This window comes from Rattus norvegicus, chromosome 2, assembly GCF_021556685.1.
Source record: "Rattus norvegicus strain SHRSP/BbbUtx chromosome 2, alternate assembly SHRSP_T2T, whole genome shotgun sequence".
NCBI lineage: Eukaryota > Metazoa > Chordata > Mammalia > Rodentia > Muridae > Rattus > Rattus norvegicus.
Window position 1 is genome coordinate 135766920 of NC_141535.1, and position 13469 is coordinate 135780388.

Consider the following 13469-nt stretch of genomic DNA (forward strand, 5'->3'; position numbering starts at 1 on the left):
TACTAATAGAAAGAAATGCCAAAGTTTGGAAGGATGGCTACTCAGTTAAGAGCACTGACTTCTCTTCCAGAAGTCCCAAACTCAATTCCCAGCATCTACGTGGGGACTTACAACTATCTGTATCTCCAGTTCGCGGGGATCCAAGGCCCTACTCTGGCTTCCTTGGGCACTAGGCATGCACAGAAGCAAAACACCCATACACATAAAAGCCAAATGAAATGAACTGGAAAAAAATGTAAGGAAAGAAAATTTTGTTTGAAATGGTACCTACAAATATGACTCAGAATCTATGGTCAGAAACCAGAGGGCAGAGGGAAAAGAGAAGACAGGTGTCAATGATACTGACCTATTATTTGAATAACAACACCATCTCATACTAAGACAAGATCACTCTGACTGATCTCACTACGGTATTTTAATAAATAATGTTTCTGTGGAAAATCAAAATATAGTTTATCTGTTCTTTGGGAAAGAAGAGGCTACTTGTTGTGTGAGACTTCCGTTAATTGATGCAATACGCTTTATCAACGAATCGAATCTTGACCCGGTTATTCTGTTCCTAGAAACAGTTATTCCGGATGTTTTCGAAATGTACACCCCGGCAGTTAAAAGGAGTGTTTTAAAAAAGAAATTCCACAATCTACAGTCATGTATGTGATGAAAATCAACTATAAACTAAGATGTGCTTAAAAATAACACTTGTATAAGATTGGGAAGGTTATATCTAAATTCCCCCAAACCCTAAATTTCACACCCTTTGAAGTGAAAACATGAATTTTCATGCTTATTCTGGATGTAAAGGTGGGAAAGTGAACCATAGATAGGACTGACTCTGATACAACAAACACACCACATGATATTACGTTACTTACCAACTGCTTCGTCGTTAATTAAGAAGGACATGAAAAATAAATCTTAATTTCATCCAAAAGTCAATCAATTAATCAACCAATCAGTCAAACACCAGTGTCTACATCCCTTAGTGTTCAAAGAAAACGGAGTTTCTGCCCAGGCACCTGAGGAGACTCCACATCTGGAAAGTATTGCGGGTCAATGGTGTCTCCTACAGAATGCTCAAAACAAATATAACTTGGAAAACTAGAGAAGATGGAGTATGATTTTATCAGGGTCATCTGGAGAATTTGTTTTAAGAGTGAACAAATGAGAGAAGACACTAAGACCACACCTTAGACTCATCTTCTGAGACTGGACTCCATCCAAAAGAACAATCCAAGCAGTTGTACTGCTTTCCAATGCTCCAGGTACTAAAGTGATAAAGTTACAGATAGCTACTTAAATGCTTCATTAATTTAGACCTAAAGACAACTAGCAAACTTCCACTGGAAATAATGGTCACCATGTTGGTCGGTTGTCCAGAAAAGCAACCAATATAACCTTGTTATTGGAAAAACTCTTAAAGACCTTGGAATTTACTGTCAGGGAATCAATGCCCAGACCTCTGTATATTTTGCCCTAGGTTTAAATTGGGTTCTGGGGGAATGGAAATTTCTTTTATAGGTCTCAGGCTCCATAACTATGTGTCCAGATGAAAAGAAGTTCAAAGAGGGCTATAAAAGTCCATGTGTTGACCTCGGTGTTCAAAAAGTTATAAACCAAGCGCAGATGCTGCTCCTCTTCCAGAGGGGTAAGTTGCCCCCTTGAAAACATGGTGCATTCCAAACACTAGTCAGTGGGAACTGTCTGTCCCACACACAGCCCAGGCACCATCCTACACACTTGTCTGAACCTAGACAACATCATCCTACAGAGCTTCATTTTATAACTGATAAAATATCCCAAGTAATTTATTGAATAAACAGTTACTATCACCTACCACTGAAAGTTAAAAACAAGGTATCATATGCTGAACCATCTTAAGTTGGGGACCATCTAGGACCACATTCTTGACTTGAAAATGTCTAGACCCTTAAGTTCTAGAGCTTTAATAAAAGAAGAGTTTTCTCCTTATATCTTGCCTTGCTTCTTATTTGTGGAGACTCTGTGTCAAAAAGCTCCCAGTAATTTAAGCAGCAGTAATATGAGAGCACATCTCTGAAGTTGGCAGTCAACACCTACTCCAGGTTACATCACAACCCCTTAGTTCTGTAGTGTCTTGAGCTTCCACCAAAGATGGCGGACTTATATATAAGCGTGTTTTCACCACACAAGTCAGTGTGCCTTTAACTAGCCCAGCATTCCAAGTACTTTATTTTGTTCACCTGAATAGGCATTGATTGTGTGTGAAAATCAAGTCACACGGTGGGAACTGCCTGAGTATAAGTATGCAAAGTTCAAGGAACTGGTTGTAGTTTTTCTGATTAAATATCGATTTATTCTAAATATATCACGTACTGTAAGACACTTGAAGCCTGAGGGTACACAGTCATTTAAGATCAACAATTGAGTTTCTCCTTGCTTATCTGAGCCTGCATATGTCAGGACCACTTTAATATTAATCATGATAAGGATTCTGTTCGAGTTTTTAATAACTGTATTACTCCAAAGAATGAAGAGAAGGGACAGCTGTCACCCAACATTTCATAAAGCACAATCTAGTCACATAAATGATGATACCAAGTTCTCCAGATTCCCAAAGCCATCTCTTCATAGCTCTTTCTATAGCAAGACTGCTTTCAAAATTATTTGAAATGCTTCCTTCCAAAAAACAGATATTTGTGTATTCTAGGCAAGAAACTTTCCCCAAAACAGTAATTTAAAATATCTCAAGACCTGAGCTGAAAGAATGAATGGAACAAGAGTTAACACTTGGTCCCAGAGGAACTTGGTTCCTAGTTAACAAAGTAACTTTCAAGTGTAGGCTACTTTGGAACCAAAGTGTTGCCCCACAGTATACATCAAATTTTACAATAATTGACCATTCACAGGTTTTTATGACCTTTACAATGAACTTGGGGGAGTTTTATATTGATTTGTCCTCCTGATGAAGGAGTAATTATTTCCTCTGCAATATTAACCCTCAACCCACTCAGAGAATTTTGAAGAGAAAAAAATTAATAAATACAGTAATACCAGCTCTAGTCAGACAAACTTCTTTGAATGGGCTGAGAAAGTATGTTTCCCCAGAGACCTAGTAAAATACAGATAAAGAAAACAGATCCAGGCAAGAAGGGAAGGCTGACACCCAAGTGAAGCTTGCCAACCAGTACTGAGAAATTTTCTATAAGGCAATTTAAAAAAGCATAGGAGAAAAAAGTTCGAGCCTTAGCCACTGTACCATTTATGGAGACAGGAGTCGCAGCAAATCCCTATCTTCCCATGGACTTTTGAAAGCATAATATTAGAAACGGACAAGCCCATGACTTAAAAATATTAAAAAGGCAAAGAGTGCCACCCGTTTGTTTAGCTAGTAAAAGGCCCGTGACACTGTTCTGAACATTCAGTTCTGCGTGTAAATAGGCCACGCCGGCTGCACCTCACAGGTGTTTCACCCAGCTGCCGGAACAAGGCACTACGTATGCTTCACGAAACCCAAGCCCTCTGCACGGAAGGCTTGCATCGTTTTCTGGGTCATCAAAGTTAGTTTTTTGCACTCAGCACACCAGAAAAACAAGTCAAAGAAGAGTCTGTCTCCTGTCTCCGGCAGGAAAGAGGAGGAATCCGAGAGGATTCAGTCTTGTGCCAACAGTGGACAGTGTGTTTGGGTAGTGCACATACCTGAACAACAACAACAACAATTCAAAATATTTCCTGTAGTATTTGCCCATTCATTTACTCCTCGGAAATATAACCCCTTCGCTTTCCCAGAGAGCCACACAGCCACACCCCCAGAGAAGAAGCGCACTCACCAAAAAGTGACAGTACTCCACAGGCAGACCAGAACACCAGTGACATGCCCACGCTGCCCGTGTTCTGGAGTATGCCCTTGGGGGAGATGAAGATGCCCGATCCGATGACGGTGCCGATGATGATGGAGACCCCCCTCAGCAAAGTGATCTTCTTTTTTAGAACCACCTTCTCCTGCCCAGGTGGCTCTTGGTCCCCCATGGAGGGGAGCCTCCCGCTCACATTGCCCTGCAGGTAACCTCCTTTGGAGATGGTGGCCACAACTGGCTTTCTGACCATGGCAGTGTCACACCAGAGGAGGGGAGGGTGGTGGGGGATGAAAAAGAAAACAGAGGAAGAGAAACAAAACAAAACAAAAAAACTTTCAACTTGAACTTGTTTCTCTAGAGGTGACACAGATCACTGGTCGCTCTTGGCTTCCCCTTTGCTATCACGGAGGACTGGCTCTGCACTATTGTGTCCACAGGTGAGAACTCAGAGGTGTGTTTCAGCCCTCGCTGCTATATAATTACTCCTCGTACTCCTCGGAGCACCTGTGTGGCACCGGCTCCAGGGGCAGTCAGTTAGCTGCAGCCGCGGCTGCTGCCCTATCATTACACACCAGCTCAGCTTCCTCGTGGGCTCCTATTTATGCTACCGCCTGTCACACCAACTTACTGGGCTGCATGATGATGCAAATTCTCCAGGTTTGCATCAGCCACATGAGAAAGCTCCAGCTTGAGAAAGCGCCAACATTACTCAGCTTTTTTTTTTTTTTTTTTTTTTTTTAACAGTAGCCGTGTGTTGCTCAACCGACCCAAAGCATTTCCCAGAACAAAGCATACTCTTTAAAGAGGGGCTCAGCCAATCCAGAAGAAGTGAACTGGGAACTGAGACTAAACACTGTCCCGGTGACTTTTAAGCAGCTCTGCTCACAGAGAGAAAAGAAGTTGGAAAATGAAACAGAAAACAGTTACTTCATTTTAAGGAGTTGCTTCTTAACTTTAACGCGTGCATAAAAATGTTGTATTCACAGCTGTTTTGACAATAGAAAGTGCCTTAGGGCTGCTCTGTTTGCAACAGCAAAGTTTATACTTCATAATTTGTATTCTCCTTACTTCCCCGGGTGTTTCCTAGCAACACTGTCAAATCTAATATTTACAAAGCTAGAAAGTTTCTGCACACTAGAGCCGTGGCTATGAACAGCTCCGCATGAACAGACACAATTATTTCTTAAGACCTATAATACACTGGTGTTTAAGATCGCCATCTGAGTTTGAGAAGTTGAAAGATCAGAGTGACTGCAGAAAATAATCTTTTTCTGATTCTTGTCAGCACAGCGTGATTTCCTGAACTCAGTAGAGGACTTCATTTGCATGTTACTCCATCACATTAAAAAGACTCAACTTTGAATCTTAGGCAACACTTATAATTGCATGAAGGCACGCATAGAGCAAAAGCTCGAGAAGGGAGTCACATTATAATAGTTGGAGAAAGTAAGGAGATTACAGGGCATATTTTTTTGGATCTATAAGCTACTCTGATTATAATTTAAAATGTAATAAAATCAACAAGTATTAAGTTTTAGTTAGCTCAAAGCCAGAAGTTTTCTGTGACTGTATCAGAGTGTACAGGTCCATTTCTTAAAGCTGAGAGAATGAGTTTTTACATAAGGAAATAATGAATCTTGAGGAGATGGAAGTCTGTAATGTGAGTTAGCATTCTACAATGCACACATGTACTGAAACCTTACACCCTATTCATACGCAGCTTTCATTTTTGTCTGTCAGTTAAAAAAAATTTAAGCATATAAAAGTACATTAAAACTGCAAACTGGGTTTACAATATTTACATTGAAAAAATTCTTTAAAAAAAAAAACTAAACATTTAAACTTGAAACTTTTTGCTTCTAACCAAGTGTCTTATAAAAACAAAACAAAAGAACAACAACAAAAAGGCAAATACCAAAAGAAAAAGCATCTCAACTGTCAGCCTTGGCTCTGGGTCTCTGTGGTTTGAATTTAATGAGAAGAATCCCAGGCCATCATTATCCTGAAGCTATGTTCAGACCCATGATTAAATATGCTTTTGAATCTCAGAATAAAAACAACAAACAGAAAATCTCTGCGGAAGCAAGGTTGGCTGCAGGGGGGAGGGGAAAGGAGTGAAGGGAGGGGATGAAGGATAGGGGGGATGATGGCAGCAGGAAACTTGAAAAGGAATCATGGAAAAATGTCAGAGCCTTTCTGTTAGGTCCTTATCTGAGAAAATGCCCATGAAATAATTGCCTTTCACACGAATAACCGAGGTCACATGATGTCCCTTTTACATGACCTACCCAAATTATGTATAATTGGCTTTGGATCTACCAATTAATAATTTCTTTCAGCTGTTAGATATTCCAAAAAGTAATAAATAGAGAATGTTCCTTACTCAATCCTGTACAGATTCCTCAAAAGGAAAATGGAAGACTCTCCCCCACCCCAAGCCCCACCCCAGTGCCATCTCTCCTGTTCTTGCTCAAATGTCCACTCACATAATTCTCCTGACTAATGAGCCTGAGTGGGACTCTCCCTTCTCTGTCCCATTTCTCCTGTTCTTGAGCGAACTGCCGTTCACATAATTCTCCCGATTAATGAGCATAAGCAGAGAGCAGGAAGCTTTTGTTTCTTCAAAGGGGAACAATAATTCCAAAAATATAAAAGTTTAAAGCAAAGCACTAAGACCCCAGGCAACAGCACCTTGTCCCAGTCATGGACTTTGATGACTAAATTATAAATGCTTGGACCAGTAAGACTTGGGCACTGTTAAGACAGGATGTTGGAAATATTTTAAAGGAGAAAAAAATGTTCTTCCCATTCTAAATAACATTCTCCTCCTTGGCAATTTTAATAGGAATTTATGGAGAAAAAAATCTGAAATTATACTAATAGCCAAGAAGGTGGTACAATCCTGTATGGGACTAGGACTCCAACTTTCTTCAAAACTGCACACAGCTAATAAAAACCTTAGTGTATCTCTGAACCACCTACAAATTTAGAAAAAAAATTACAGGTTTCAAAGAAATATATTGAATTACCTTTAATGCCTTTATAATCACCAGTGTTAACCTTATAATCTAAGAATTGGTTGGTCTTCAAGTATGTATATGTCATAAAAACAAATTCAAAGCAAATCCACGTGCTGTCTTCCTCCTGCTTTCTTGAGCATTTTAGAGATTGTTGGTGAACACTTACTTAATGTTTACTGTCTTCAAGGAAAGGTCTCAGTTCCCTAAAAGAATCCCACATGTGATATGCCATGCTAGCTAACATGTTTTGCTGAAGGTGTCAGCCCCATGTGTATAAATATGGCCGTATAATTATTTTTCCAAATGCAGTTCCTCAGAGTGAGACCTGCGCTGAGGTATTTCTAATTAGAACTAGAGTTACCCTTTCTTATTTGGTGACAGTTGTACACGGGGATCATCAAACAACTGGCAGACACAGCTTTGGAAGTGTTGAAAATGTCCCCATAGAGATACTTAGTGTCAGTATCACACCAATGTCATCATTGCCAAGAAGGTCAGAGTGGCTGAACCCTGAAGATCCTCTGCTGATCTTATCAGCTACTGGGGTTCCTTAACAGGAATGCTGAGTGGTACCACACATATACATCAGTCACACATGGATGGGATCGAATGTGAAGGCTCCTCCTTAGAGCGTCTAGAAGCAGGTTGTACCATGCGATAGCCATTAGGTACATGCAGTTACCAGTTTTGGAAATGTGTTTCAAATTAAAGTTGTATGAGATGACTTCCATAAGAAAGAGATTATATGCTTGGTGAAAATTTAGAGCCTTCAATATTAAATAGACAAGACCCATAGTCTATGTGTTATGTTTGAAACAAGAGTATTCTTGATCTTTTAAAAAGTAAAAAAAAAAAAAAAATGCTCAATTTTGTGCATCTCACCATAGTGCAGAAGCTAACAATTCTTTCCTGTAAGTAGCCAAGTGATGAATAATTCAGGCTTTATGCTCATTTTTGGTCTCTGTACAGTGCTCTTCACTTATGTATGTAAGTGTGTGAACATGTGTTACAACCTTTTAAAAAGGTAAAACTCACTCTTATCTTTGTATCATTTTCTTGCTGTTTGTCTGGCAGCATCATGACTGCAGCCAAAATGAAGCAAGACGACACCATTGCAATGGCTCATAGTAGGGATTTTTACAAATACGGTTTGATTAAAATATCCTCATAGCCACTTATTAATCTACTTCTAAAACTTTTTTCACTTCACAGCAGCACAGGGCCATTGCTAAAGAGAGGAGTGGACCCCAGTGGAAATGTTTATTTGCTTCTGGCTTAAGAGCACACATAGGAACTGAGCAGTGCCATTTACCGTTTTCTGCTAAGACCCATCCTTCTGTGTCTATTGCCCTGAAAGCCATGCTCCAGATCTGATTCAGTAAAACCATCCTTTCCTCTGCCTGAAATTCTATCATTTAACACACTTACATTGTTCGCACACCTCAACAGTTACAATAAATTAATATTCACCAGCTTTCTCTGATCCTCATTAGATCGGGTGTTCCCTGATATGGAACTGAGATCACAGTTCTGTGTCATCCTGAAGTGCTTAGTCTGCTTTGGAGTAGAATTCACTGAGAAGATTTTATAATCATTAATCCCAGCACTACAAACAACACTGGGATGTGTCTAACTGTGAAAGGCAAAGGTGGGACTCTAGGGCAGGGCAGGCGAGTGAAAGAGCTAAGTCATGATTGGTCATGCTAAAAGGTAGCTCTGTGACATACGGAAAGGAAAGTTACAACTATAGCAGAATATTATTTAAGGGTTTAGAAATAAACAAGTGGAGGAACAAAAATCACACTGTTGTCTTCAAGGAAAAAGAAGACACACTTAGGGGGATAAAAAGCAAGGACAGCATTCATTTCTTAATGCTTTCAGAATACAGTGTCCTTACTAACTGATAATGTGGGAGCAGAGCATGGTGCAAATAACACCAAGCTAAAGTAAGACAAAGCAACAAAAAGCTAAAGAATGATCAAAGTGGTTCTAAGATCCTTTAATAGGAGAGGAGAAAGATGAGATATTAATTCCTTAGACTTTATGGCTACTTATTTGTGTTAACAAAGGAAGATAAAAACACTAAATGAAAAGAAAAATGGAAGAGAACAGAGGAATAGAAGATGAGGAGGAAGGAAGGAGAAAGATAGGGACAGGGTGAAGGAGAGAGGAAGAGAAGAAAGGAGGGAAGGAGGGAAGGAAGGAGGGGGCAAAAGAGAGGAAGTAAAAAGAAATAATGACAGAGAGGGAAAAGAGAGGAAGGAAAGAAAAGCCCATTGGAAAAAAGAAAAAGAGTGTGAGAGGAAAAGAGAGGGAGGAGAGGGGAGGAAGTAGGAAAGAGGGAGAGATGGGGGAGAGATTGGAGAAGAGAAGGAGGAGGGAAGAAAGAAAAAGAGTAAACCAACCAAAGAAATCTATGATTCCTATGCCATAAAAAAACAAAACAAAACAAAAAACCTCAATAATTGTAAATTATAATCAGAAAGTTGAAAAGGGGGGAATTAGGAAAAAGAAAATCAAGTTTAAAAAATAACTAAAATAAATATCCAAATAAATGTCAGATATCAGTATAGCTAAATGGGTTAAATTCACTCATTATAAGGCACAACAGCATTCAGGGTCTAAATACAAAATAAAAATAATAAAATAAAACATGACATTCAGATAACTTTGTCCAAAAACTGTAAAGGCTGAAAAGGTCTTGGCCAGATAACCATCTTTATGCTTTGAGGAACACAGGTTCAGAGGCTGAAAAACAAACATGGTGTAATTACAGAGAAAGAGGATGCAGAAAGCCTTCTGCGCAATTCCTTAAATTTCCCTCAAATTCATTAAACCAATGAGAAAAGCAATTATGGCTTGTAATAAAGTTCTTGATCCACATCTCTTCTTCTCCTTCGTCATCGTCATCGTCGTCCCCCTCCTCCTTCTCCTCCTCCTTCTCCCTGTCCTCCTCCTCCTCCTTCTCCTCTGTGGTCTCTTTTGCACTGGCATATATTAGATCTTGCTGAGAATGAACTTATACTCCCACAGGCAACTATTCCTGTGGGAGTAAACCTTCAAAATACCTAGGAGCAGACATCCCTAGAAGAGCAGTGCCAAGGATTTCCTGATCTGAGATTGTGAAAGCCTAACACTCCTGAGCAAAGGTAAAACCTAAGGCATCATTTATCTTGTTAAGTTCATCCTACAGGATCACACTACTGAAATTATATGTAATGTATATGTGTATGTGTATGTATATGTATATATGTGTATATATATATATATATATATATATATATATATATATATATATATATATATATATAGTCTGCTTCCGCCCACTCCCTCCTGGCTCCTCCCCTCCGGTTTAGTGTTCCTGGAAGTGTTTCCTTAGCAACTCTTTTGCATATGACTCCTCACCTTATCATCTGTTCCTAAAGAACCCAGATCAAGAAAGTTGCTGTTGGGAGTTGTCTAAAATGCCACCTCTAAGGAAAGGAACTCAGGTTTACTCACCTGCTGGCCCATCTCACAAAAGACTGTTGCCAGTCTTGATAGGCTGTGGTGTTACAATTTCCAAGACTTTCACCTGGAAAGGACATAAGCAGGATAGACTTACACAGGGATGCATTCCTTGTGCAATCTCTTTATTTGGGTGAACTAAAGGCAGTCCCTTTAACACCAGCAGTAAGATGTGTAAGATGTGGAGAAATAAGCTTGAGGAAATACAAATAAGAATTATACATTTGTGTGATATGCAGAATTACTATGAGTCTTTTTACATGATCCTAAATGGTGATACATAGGAAACATGGAAAATATGTACAATTCATACAATTTTCTGACAAGTGGCTTAACCAAATATATGCAGACAAGGCAAATGCCATACAAGAGTACAGGTAGAAGAAAGTGCAAACACCATTAATCATAATCCAAAAACAAAGGAAATACTGTCAAAAGTACAATGAAGTTATAGAAGTTTATTTAAAAAGTTAAGATCGACACCCGCGGATCCCGGCCCGCAGCAGCTCTCTGCTCCCAGACCCGGTGAGAGAGAGACCCAACCGCCTGGTCAGGTGGGCACTCCTGAGGCTGAAGAGCAGAAGAGACCACCAACACTGCTCACCCCTGCCCACATCCCTGGCCCAAGAGGAAACTGTATAAGGCCTCTGGGCTCCCGTGGGGGAGGGCCCAGGAGCGGCACGACTTCTGCGCCTGAGACACCGCCGGAACCTGAAAGAAACAGACCGGATAAACAGTTCTCTGCACCCAAATCCCGTGGGAGGGAGAGCTAAACCTTCAGAGAGGCAGACAAGCCTGGGAAACCAGAAGAGACTGCTCCCTGCACACACATCTCGGACGCCAGAGGAAAAAGCCAAAGACCATCTGGAACCCTGGTGCACTGAAGCTCCCGGAAGGGGCGGCACAGGTCTTCCTGGTTGCTGCCGCTGCAGAGAGCCCCTGGGCAGCACCCCACGAGCGAACCTGAGCCTCGGGACCACAGGTAAGACCAAATTTTCTGCTGCAAGAAAGCTGCCTGGTGAACTCAAGACACAGGCCCACAGGAACAGCTGAAGACCTGTAGAGAGGAAAAACTACACACCCGAAAGCAGAACACTCTGTCCCCATAACTGACTGAAAGAGAGGAAAACAGGTCTACAGCACTCCTGACACACAGGCTTATAGGACAGTCTAGCCACTGTCAGAAATAGCAGAACAAAGTAACACGAGAGATAATCTGATGGCGAGAGGCAAGCGCAGGAACCCAAGCAACAGAAACCAAGACTACATGCCATCATCAGACCCAATTCTCCCACCAAAACAAACATGGAATATCCAAACACACCAGAAAAGCAAGATCTAGTTTCAAAATCATATTTGATCATGATGCTGGAGGACTTCAAGAAAGACATGAACACACTTAGGGAAGCACAGGAAAACATTAATAAACAAGTAAAAGCCTACAGAGAGGAATCGCAAAAATCCCTGAAATAATTCCAGGAAAACACAATCAAACAGTTGAAGGAATTAAAAATGGAAATAGAAGCAATCAAGAAAGAACACATGGAAACAACCCTGGATATAGAAAACCAAAAGAAGAGACAAGGAGCTGTAGATACAAGCTTCACCAACAGAATACAAGAGATGGAAGAGAGAATCTCAGGAGCAGAAGATTCCATAGAAATCATTGACTCAACTGTCAAAGATAATGTAAAGCGGAAAAAGCTACTGGTCCAAAACATACAGGAAATCCAGGACTCAATGAGAAGATCAAACCTAAGGATAATAGGTATAGAAGAGAGTGAAGACTCCCAGCTCAAAGGACCAGTAAATATCTTCAACAAAATCATAGAAGAAAACTTCCCTAACCTAAAAAAAGAGATACCCATAGACATACAAGAAGCCTATAGAACTCCAAATAGATTGGACCAGAAAAGAAACACCTCCCGTCACATAATTGTCAAAACACCAAACGCACAAAATAAAGAAAGAATATTAAAAGCAGTAAGGGAAAAAGGTCAAGTAACATATAAAGGGAGACCTATCAGAATCACACCAGACTTCTCGCCAGAAACTATGAAGGCCAGAAGATCCTGGACTGATGTTATACAGACCCTAAGAGAACACAAATGCCAGCCCAGGTTACTGTATCCAGCAAAACTCTCAATTAACATTGATGGAGAAACCAAGATATTCCATGACAAATCCAAATTTACACAATATCTTTCTACAAATCCAGCACTACAAAGGATAATAAATGGTAAAGCCCAACATAAGGAGGCAAGCTATACCCTAGAAGAAGCAAGAAACTAATCGTCTTGGCAACAAAACAAAGAGAATGAAAGCACACAAACATAACCTCACATCCAAATATGAATATAACGGGAAGCAATAATCACTATTCCTTAATATCTCTCAATATCAATGGCCTCAACTCCCCAATAAAAAGACATAGATTAACAAACTGGATACGCAACGAGGACCCTGCTTTCTGCTGCCTACAGGAAACACACCTCAGAGACAAAGACAGACACTACCTCAGAGTGAAAGGCTGGAAAACAACTTTCCAAGCAAATGGTCAGAAGAAGCAAGCTGGAGTAGCCATTCTAATATCAAATAAAATCAATTTCCAACTAAAAGTCATCAAAAAAGATAAGGAAGGACACTTCATATTCATCAAAGGAAAAATCAACCAAGATGAACTCTCAATCCTAAATATCTATGCCCCAAATACAAGGGCACCTACATACGTAAAAGAAACCTTACTAAAGCTCAAAACACACATTGCACCTCACACAATAATAGTGGGAGATTTCAACACCCCACTCTCATCAATGGACAGATCATGGAAACAGAAATTAAACAGTGATGTCGACAGACTAAGAGAAGTCATGAGCCAAATGGACTTAACGGATATTTATAGAACATTCTATCCTAAAGCAAAAGGATATACCTTCTTCTCAGCTCCTCATGGTACTTTCTCCAAAATTGACCATATAATTGGTCAAAAAACGGGTCTCAACAGGTACAGAAAGATAGAAATAATCCCATGCGTGCTATCGGACCACCACGGCCTAAAACTGGTCTTCAATAACAATAAGGGAAGAATGCCCACATATACGTGGAAATT

General features: G+C 40.2%; 1 protein-coding gene across 51 annotated transcripts in view; it reads right to left on the reverse strand.

Annotated features, from left to right (window-relative positions):
* The window catches only part of Slc7a11 (solute carrier family 7 member 11), a 219643-nt gene extending 215237 nt beyond the window's left edge, over positions 1 to 4406 (reverse strand). For 39 of the 51 annotated variants that reach the window (XM_087622600.1, XM_087622599.1, XM_087622510.1 and 36 more), the window contains exon 1: positions 3807 to 4406. In XM_087622600.1, the coding sequence (XP_087478726.1) occupies positions 3807 to 4083 (277 nt within the window). In that variant the 5' untranslated portion in view covers positions 4084 to 4406. 51 annotated transcript variants of the gene reach the window in all.
* Between the last annotated feature and the right edge of the window lie 9063 nt (positions 4407 to 13469).